The sequence below is a fragment of the Olea europaea genome, chromosome 1, assembly GCF_002742605.1.
Source record: "Olea europaea var. sylvestris chromosome 1, O_europaea_v1, whole genome shotgun sequence".
NCBI lineage: Eukaryota > Viridiplantae > Streptophyta > Magnoliopsida > Lamiales > Oleaceae > Olea > Olea europaea.
This window is the reverse complement of record NC_036237.1, coordinates 32,285,333-32,295,660: the sequence shown is the minus strand read 5'-3', so window position 1 is coordinate 32,295,660 and position 10,328 is coordinate 32,285,333. Positions and strand designations below refer to the sequence as shown.

Genomic DNA, 10,328 nt, shown 5'->3' with positions numbered 1-10,328 from the left:
TGAGATATGGTGAGTTCATAAATTTGGATAGATCTAACTAGTTCTTCCATCTTAAACTTATCTAAATCATTGCTCTCTTCGATACCATGATTATAGGCCTAAATCTCTCAGATAAAGATCTAAAGATTTTTCTAACAATCTTAGATTCAGAAATTCTCTCGCTTAGGTTGAAGCTAGAATTAACTATGTTATTCAAACTCTCATAAAAGTCATTCAATGTATCCTTATCCTTCATACTAATCTCTTTAAATCTAGAAGTCAACAACTGTAACATAGAGTTTCTTAACAACACAAGTTCCCTTATATATGGTCTGTAAAATATCCCAAATCCCTTTAGAAACCTCACACATAGACACACGTCGAAATTTTTCAGGTGACACAATCATAAATAAAGTATGTAAAGCCTTACTATTCCAATTACACTCATTTAAATTAGTTTTCAACCAATTAACTATAGGAGGGGAGGTGATAACACCATTAACGGTGCTAGAAGGGAAAGTCCAATCATTTATTACTTTCAACTAAATTCGCTCATCCGTCATTTCCAAGAAGGTTCTCTTCCTAACTTTCCAATAGACATAGTTACGGTCATCAAAATATGGCAAGATAGACAATGAACTGCTCTCTTGAAAGTTAAGGTCAGGAATCGAATTTGGAATATAATGCCACTTGAAATAACAAAGTTCGACCTAACAAATACCTAGACGGGATGAATAGGTGAATAACAAGGAATTAAAATTACAAATTAATAGCAATAAGTCACTTTTTAATTATTCTAGATGTTTAGTCAATCGAGTTAATTTTATGTTATATTAAATTGCCACGATAGTTAATAAAGTCGTAAATGACACAGCATTACGAAGAAATCATTTCACAGGATTAAAAACTCCGGGACCAAGCCAGTGACTTTAATTATAAATAATAAAAACTTACAGTATAATCCAGTCTATAAAATCCTCCAGAATCACTAATCTAATTTCTGCAACTTCCAAGACCCAATGAAACGTGTTTCACTCACAACTGCTCTCGATCTTTTGAAATTATCTATCTTCTATTGATCACAAAAAACACCTTATTCTTGTACTCTTCTTGTTCTTTTGGTCTAACCTCCCTCAATCTTCAGCAATCTCTGAAAGCGATTGAGAAAGTACCTTCCTAATTATATTTAGGAAATGGGGGTTTTGAATGTTCTTCCCAACTTGTGGTTGACTGATCTTAAGATGCAGAATTGTTGTTTGATCGCCAAAGGATGTTATGAAGGTAGAATATAATGATCAACCACTAGTTTTCACAAAGTGGGGCTTGTGTATTTAAACTAGAGAGGTATTGTGGTAGTATAGAATAGATAGATCTCTTGAAAATTATGACCTAGGATTTCTTGAAAAACATTATCGTTTGAAAGCCAAGCTAGAACTAGTTGGGCAATAGCCGAGCAATGATAATTTTGTTTTGAACGCTCAAGCATTAGCTTGGCGATATGCTAGCATAATTCTAGCGGCTCTTTCTCAATGTTCCATACTCGAACTTAAAGACTCTTAGTTCATACAATATGTCAACAGGCTCCTTAACTTTTACAACTCTTTTATAATAATTATTTTATTTAAAGAATAGCTTATACAATTGAAGCCTATGGCTTAAGTCTATGTACTTATGTAGTAGCTGACAAAGACTTGATATTTTTCTACTACAAGAGGTCACATCAATCACTCATTAGATCTTTATGCAAAAGATCTCTTAAGAGAAGCAGCTATCAAAGATGCTCCTCCTTGGCTAGGAGGCTTCCACCTCGTTGTGTGAGCTTCGACTAAAGTGGTGAATATCTTTTCTATGAGTGGCTTAGGGTAGGAAGCGCCTTGCTTTGGTCATTGTGCTTGAGTTGCTAGTGATGTTTTGGTTGAAGTACCTTGGCTTCGTCATCTTTGATGATATGGAGTGTGGGCCTTCGGTTAGGCTTCTAAATGGTTGCTGCGTGGGCCACTTAAGTCTCGATGGCGAGGAGTAGCTGTAGTTTTCCTTCCTATTTGATCAAGTTCCTCACTAGAAAGATGAGTCCAAAAGCTGCACCTCTTTCATGGTTTAGCTGGCAGATGGAATACACTCATTGCCCTTATTTAATGGGGATTAAAATTAAATTTTCAATATATTTTAATAAAAGTTGACGAAGTATAATTAACGTTATCTGTTGACTTGGATTTTAAATTAAAATTTTAATTTTAATTCCTATCAAATAGTGGCATAGTGTATGTTGGGATTGCTTGTGCTACAATATTAATTAGCACTTCTTTCTCCCCAGTAGGAAATAAACTCCTACGCTAAAGTTTTAGCATTTGCCACACTTTTTCTTTAATCCCGTTGAAGATTATCTCCTTGCTATGCCTCTTACTAACAGAAGGTTAAGATATTTACTAGGCCATTGAATGTGTTCGAGCTCAAATAGCTCTAACACCATGTGTTGAGTGGTCTCTGATGAGTTCGGCTTACGGTAATCGCCGACTTTTTAATACAAACTTTCTAGACAGAAGTGAGTTTAAAAACTCTAGATTTATACGGATGCAATTATTATTCAACATAATTCACCAAAATAGTTATAAACAAGTTTTAAAAAGGGTGAATTGAAGATTGACACACAACATATGAAAGGTCAGGTGCAATACTTTCATTAATTGAAATTAGGGGATTGATTTACAAAAGGGTAATTGGAACAAAACATCCCTACCTTTTAAGTTTATTGTCGAAAACAACCATACCTTTCATTTTTTGACATTTTTGCCCGTACCTTCCATATTTCTTTGCACAGAAAGTCCTTTTAACGATTTTACCCTCCATTGAAATTAAACAAAAAGAAAAGAAAAGAAAAAATAAAGAATTAATTGCAATCATAGTCCCAAAGTTTTAAAAAAATTATAAATCAGTCATGAGGAAACTTGAATGTACAGGGAAATAATCAAGAAAATGGAGAAATTTTTTAATCATAACCAACGGAAATGAAAAAAATTGAAGATTACGTGATTTTTGCCTCTTTCCATCTACTCTTCACTAAATAAAAATTGAGATTTCTGCTTACCCATTTTTGAAGATTTTCAGTTTCATTGGCTATGGTTCAGAAATTTCTCTATTTCATGATTATTTCTCTGTACATTCAAGTTTTTTTTTTTTAATTTTAAAATTTTTCAGTTCACAATAGATTGTGACCGATTTGTAATTTTTTTAAAAATTTGGGACTATTATTGCAATTAGTTTTTATTTTTTTTCCTTTTATTTTCTTTTTGTTTTATTTGAATAGAGGCTAAAATCGTCAAAAACAAATGAAAAGGACCTTCTGCGCAAAGAAATATAAAAGGTAGGGACGAAAATGTCAAAAAATGAAAGATTAGGACGTTTTCCACAATAAACTTAAAAGGTAGGGACGTTCTGTGTCAACTACCCTCTACAAAATATGAAAGACTCGATACAATTACTTTCATTAATTGAAATCAGGGGATTAACTTTACTCTTATTCATTCGCTCAAGTTTTGTCCTTTTTTTTCTTTTTTTACATTTTTTTGTAATCAATTGCACTCTTTTTCTTTCATTTAGTATTTTGGTCCTACTAAATTTTTAACGAGACAGTTATTTTGTCAATAGTAATTCAAGGGGAGTGTTATGAAATAATAAATATTAATGAATTACTAATCCGTATATCTAAATGGGTTTCTTGCCTAATCTAGAAGGATGTCTATTCATATTGTAATTTTCATTAGAAAAATTTTATAAGAATTATTGTTATAAAATTTGAGTCGTGATTCTTTTAATTTTATTCTTTTGTTCAATTATTGTATCATTTTATAACAAACACAACTTCTAAGAAATAATATTATTAATCATGTAGTCAAATTAAGGATAGGCCAACAGTTTAGGTAACAGTGGTTTCGAGGGTCACGTGTTACAGAAATTCCATGTTGACAGCGCCCATCACAAACAAAGGAAATCTATCGGCTTCACAATTTGAATGCTACTTTGTCTTCTTCATACATTTTTGTCTAAAGGGAGGGTAGCGTACAATGGCATTGCCAGCCACAGCTATCCCCCACTTAGACCAAAATATTCAAAACTGTACAATCCAACACAAGATTTTGTCGATATACATGCAATTATACACTGTTTCTTTTTGGAAAAAAAGTCACCCATTAAAGAAAACTGATCATCATTTTGATTTATACCTGCATCATACAAATTGCTAAGAAACTTGCTTTACATCTCTGAATTTGACCTTCATTTCATCTACTGATCATCTACAATAACAAAGTGTAGTAATATTGGATTGCTAAAACCAAAGACATATATGATAATTGATAAGCTAATGCCGTCTCAAGATGAGGTCTTTTGATATATCTTCTTGCTTTATTGACCCCTGAGAACTATGGGAATGAATTTTCTTCTTTCTTTTAATTGAGATTTTCTTCTTGTGATGCCTCTCAGAAATTGTATCCAGCTTAGGTTTCCATTGTCTTTGCCCAACCAGCTGTTGGTAGTCTTTCTGCAACTGAGGTGTATTGCACACTCTAATATTTTTATCCAAACTGGGCTGCCGATCTTCATTTTCTTTGATCTTTCCTTGCTCTATCAACTGTGTTATGAATTCTTCAGACACCCTTATTCTGAGACTCCCAGAAGGTGTTTTCTGTATATCAAAGGGCCGGCAATTACTGGAGGCATTTTTGGCTAAAAGGGCACAACCAGATTGGCACTGAAGAAAGAAAGTAAATGTAAAGACGGAATGAAACAAGTGTTTAGGCAGAAGCAAATAGTTTTGTCCCAACTGAAGCTTATCTTCCTCTGAAAGTGATGGGATTATCTGGCCTATGTAAAATGAATCAGAAGGACAGACCATGTACTTCGGAAACTCATCAACTATCTCGGATACATGAAGCGGTCGGTTATAGATTTTGACGGTGCCATCGTACTTGATGAGCTTGATGATTCCTTTTCCATGGTGATGAGATTGAAAGTGCTTGCAAGAGATGCGATTGCCCATTAAGGGAAAGCAGTGTGGTATCATTTGGAGGCTCAAAATCTTGATTCCCGTAACTTTAGCATTTGGTTACAGAAAGAAATTTAGACGATAGAGTTGAAAGGAAGAGGATATCTATATATATAAAGTAATAGAGACTTAATCATTTTATTAGAAAAGGAAGAATGATCATTGAATAAGGGAAACGATGAAAAAATAAAATAGAAAATTAAGGAAAGCGAGAGACCCGTGTTGAAATGGTTTTTCCAAGGCATGCAAAATCCTAAATAGTGTTGGATGTGACTGCTAATTAGGGGTAGGCTTAGTATTTTTCCAAGTTCGACTGTCCTGTTGTCATCTGCTGTACGTTCTGCGATCAGGTCAGCCTACTTTGCCTAACCATTTCTTTAAGTTGAATTGAATCTCTTTATTTATTATTTTTTTAAGGAATATTATTTAGCATCAATCATATTAATCTTTAGTCTAAATGGTACTTAAATGTCATTGACTAACGAATCATTTTAAAAGCAGATACATGTATCTACTAAAAATAAAGGTTGAACCCAACTTTGAGGGCTCTCACCGATCCGTCTCTAGAGCTTTGTGAGCGACGTAAATTACGGGATGTGCCCCAATAGAATAGGAAACAAAAGCTATCTGTATCTACTAAAAATAATTTAGATTGACAAATGCTACACAATATTATCATTCTTTTAAGTTTGGAGAGGGGACTGAAAGGCATCGGGTGAAAGTGTTGTGGAAAAAGTGTGAAAAAAGTTTATATCGACTATACATGAAGTAATAGTTTATAACGGGGCTACGTTACTCTACTTATAACTAACATTTTGAAATGAAACCTCAATTCTTTTCAAGTAGCTGACTAAATTCAATCTTAGATCAATGTTTCCTCGTGTTACTTGGTGTAAGTAATTAGCAGCCTATGCACAACATTTTCGTGGATCAATTGAGGTTTCAAGGACCGGTAACGCTTGAAAAAATCTATTTTAAACACGAGCTCAATAATATTAACACGATACAAATTATTGTTCCAAGCTAATACTGTTTCAGCAAATTCGTAATTAAGTAAACTCAGTCACATTTAGTTGGTGAAAGCCACTTATAATCATCGAATGACTAAATCTGCATAGTAGTTATATCGAGCTATTTGGATTGTCTCCGTCGTGTTAGTATCTAATACTAGTCAATATTTGGTGTTTTAGTTTGTTACTAACAAATTTGCACTTAGTAGCACACGTGCACTCACACGTAAATATATATTACCTTGTAACCACCAGAGAGGAAAAATCAATAAGTTTCCATGTCAAGTTTTGCGGCCATCGAAGATTTATATCTCAAATGACATCTTGATTCAACTGTATTGAAATAGTTAGTTGACATATTTAAAATGTTATTATATATTACCAAAGATATAACTAATTTCAATCCTTTTGTAACAGAAGAAAATTTTCATTGTGCTTGGTACATTCAGTTGAACACGATATTAAATTGATATATATCCTTTCTTTTTTATCAATTTAATTTTTAAAATCAAGTAGTTCAATATAATATCAGAATCCATAGTATTTAAATGAAAATTTTGATCAACCTAATGTAGGAGAAATTAGTACCATCAAGATGGCCAGATTTATAATGTTGGATCATCAAGAACATATGTTCCAAAGTGAAAGCGTACCTAAATCAGATATTGTTAATTGCAGCGATTGAATTCTACAATTATGTCTTCCAAATCAACACGTAGCTCCTTTTTCTCTCTAGTAATGGGAGGCAAAACAGAATGAACAATACATGTGAGTTGGTGACCATAACTATGTTTATATAACGACTGCCTATTAACTTAATTTGGCCCATCATTAAATTAGGGACAATGGCCTAGTCTCTACACATAAAGGCTCATACTTTAGTTAGATATATTGAGGTCCAAAATACCGAAATCTTATTAGATCACTTTAACTGGGCTTAACCATATTTGATAGTCTTTAATTTAATACACGATAATTCACATATTAACCCATACAATCGATTAAAATTCCTAACACCTAAATCTTAAATGAGTGACTGAGATTAGCTTTATCAAATTTGTTAAGGTCGGAATGACTCATGTTTCTAGATGGAATATCTAAAGAATATTAATCCTAAAAAAGAACAAAGTGCACATCATTAAGGTATTTAACTAAGATTTCTTGTATAATTACAAGTTAAAAGAAATAGTTACATACTTGCATGCTTGAGTCGAAAAAATTAAAGTAATCTTGTTGTATTTATAGGATTTCTCATCGCTCGAGTTTACATTATAATCACTTAAACATAGATATTTTCGAAGAAAGTACAAGAAAGCAATGTACATACTGTATAGACGAAAACGAATGCGATCAACGCAGAATAAAACTTTGGAATGAAAAAAACGTACAAAATTGTTTATAATTAAAATTCGAAATATTTGAATAATTATTAATTCCTTGCCAATCTACTAATCACTTCATTACGCAAGTTATTGTTTAATATATTCATATTAGTTGTATCATGGTTAAAAATATTTTAACAACGATCAAGGGAATCCCGTATCCTCATTCATCACAATTTTCGTTAGTCTTTGAAATTTAGAGGGACATAATATTTTAAAGTTCACATTTTGATTATGCACGGTTGAAGTTATAAAGTGAACATAGTACCTGTGAGAAATACATTTGTAGAAGTAGAGCAGGTGCAATCCGACTGAATCAATCAAAATTCACTTTATAATTTACAGAAAATTGGATGATTCGCTATGGAAGTGAAAGAAATTGTCTTCTCGAGCAGGTCCTGATCATGGCTTTAATTAAGATGCTGTAAAAATAGATTTTGTAGAAGCAGTCAACTTCTATGCATGGAAAATAGATATTATTGGCTCGGATTGTGCTACATGTACAAATACATTAGTACTAAAAGTTTTATACACTCTCACAATGTAATAGTAGGGACCACATGGCCGAATGTTTTATTGCAAAGGGGACCCGCATGCATGTGAGAGTGAGTAAACCATTTTGTCAACCAAATTTTGTACAAATAATTTTATCCTTATTGGCTCTGTATTTTAACACCCGCAACTTCCTATCTTATACTTGGGGAGTTCCTCTATACAAAGGGCATTACAGAAAATAAGGAACAAAAGAATTAATAGGCTGGGAAGTGGGAAAATAAATTACTTTACTGAAAAGTGTCGTCTCCTCCCGGCCTTCACATCTCCATTATAACAAGGTTAGAGGGGCTCGTTTATCTGGGCTTCATCTCTCAGCAAACATCCACGTAGGATGATTCATTGTAGAACACTAAAATATCAAAATCGAAAGAAAATGAGTGATCAATAACAATGGCTTCTATGATCATTATATTTATTTATAATATTTCAATATAATAGAAAAATGATGTACTAAAAAACCCGTCTTAATTTAAACTAAGCATCGATGACATGACACGTCAATCGATAGATGCATAGCAAATTTAATTCAAATATTAAAACATACCATAAAGTAATTTATATATCAATGTTGAGACATACCATGAACTTATCCATTTATGGATTAATGTGTTTAGCATAAACTAGGCATGATGCATAGTGGATTGATCAATTTGGTAAAATCAGTTCATTTACCGAGCTTAAAAGTCTTGTAGGATAAGGTTTAAATGCACATGCAATCTATATGATAGTCAAACAGAATAATATTTCCTTGATTTCATGTGATGTGTTATGTTTACAATTCTAGAAAAATTTGAATCTTTATTTATAAATGGATGATGTTAGATAATCTTAAACAAACCATACTGGACCACGTAATGGTCTAAAATCTAGATATTGGACTTTTACTTTATCTACCAAAAAACGACTACAAAGAAATATGAATAAATAAATAAAATCAATTCAAAAAAATGGTCAATTTTGATACACAAAATGGCCACTGTGATGGCAGACCATCTAATATTTATGTGAACCAAATGACAAATTTCTAGAATTTGTTAACCATTGTTAAAAGTTGTATTTTACTTTATTTATTGGTAATGGAGGTCTTTATTTTGGGGAAAGAACCTCTCTGTCATAAAATATAGATAATGAATCTCTCTCATAAAATATAGATAGAAAATTGGAAGAATCTGTAGAATATTGCTATATACAAGATCGATTTCATTTGACAAGATTAATGTGCAGAAGTTGGATGGGATGATCATCAAGTTCTTTTATGGTTCGCTACTCACAGTTGTCAATCTCCATTATGTTATTTAATTTCGGAGTTTACAAGTTTCATTTTGCCACAAGCGAAGTTATTTTTTATAATTCCGTATTTTCAGTTTTGAAGGAAAAAAAATACATATTTGAAAAGAATATGACAAGAATTTAACTATAATAATGTTTTTTCCTTGAAACACACCAAACCAATTAAATTGCTTGACGCAGTGCGAAAAGAAATTCAAGCGAAAACCTTAAGAATAAAAAATTTGGATCCACTAAATTATGAAGAAAATAATTCATGAATTTTATTGATGAATGATAGTAATATAAAATAAAATAAAAAATAACTCCTTATTTATAAGGGTTTACATGGAAACATAGTTTAAAACAATTAAAAGTAATAAAAACAAAATTTAAACAAACTAAAATTGGGGAAAAAAACCAACAAAGTGACAAAAATAGCATCAAAACTTTAAAAATTAGTTTTCGAGTCCTAGACGAACTCGAATAGCCAAAATCCATCTTACGTCACGATGTAACGTGAGTATTGTTCCTCTATCGTTCTCTATTCAAAATGGTACTATGGGTCCAATCCGAAATTAGGATACTTTCCCTCTACTAGTATATTTTCCCCCAACATGTCCTACATCATGATGACTATAAGTAATATGCAATAAGGATAATATTATCTCGTGCAACTTTGATTCGTAAATATCGAACTCTGTGTAGTCATGTCTCCATCTATGTACTCTATGTTGGGTTTGTGACCTAAATTAGACTGAATATATTTTTTTTTTTTGGGAAATAAATTGTTTCCTTATATTCATGTGAGAAAATTTGTTTCCTTATATTTCACGTGATTTTTATGAAATGTATTATTTTCTTATTCCACATTATTTCCATCTTTATGCTATGTATTTATAAATAGTGGTCTTCTCTTTTAGTTTTGTTCAAACAAGAATTGTTGACTTCTTGTATTTCTCTCCTTATTATCGATAAATAAAACGTCGTACGTTTGCGATTAACTCTCTTTATTAATTTATTTACTTTTAAATCTTGTTTCTTGTTACGATCTTCATTACTTCATATTGCTTCATTAATTTTATTCACTACAAT

The 10,328-nt window shown here is 32.0% G+C and overlaps 1 protein-coding gene across 1 annotated transcript; it reads right to left on the bottom strand.

Annotated features, from left to right (window-relative positions):
• Positions 1-4,336: 4,336 nt before the first annotated feature.
• LOC111407512 lies at positions 4,337-5,014 on the bottom strand. Its single transcript, XM_023037043.1, has one exon. The coding sequence runs from the start codon at positions 5,012-5,014 to the stop codon at positions 4,337-4,339; it is 678 nt and encodes a 225-aa protein (XP_022892811.1).
• Positions 5,015-10,328: the final 5,314 nt, after the last annotated feature.

Bases quoted from the DNA above. Each gene is read 5' to 3' on its own strand.
- LOC111407512 (XM_023037043.1), bottom strand. From the start codon at position 5,014: ATGGGCAATCGCATCTCTTGCAAGCACTTTCAATCTCATCACCATGGA.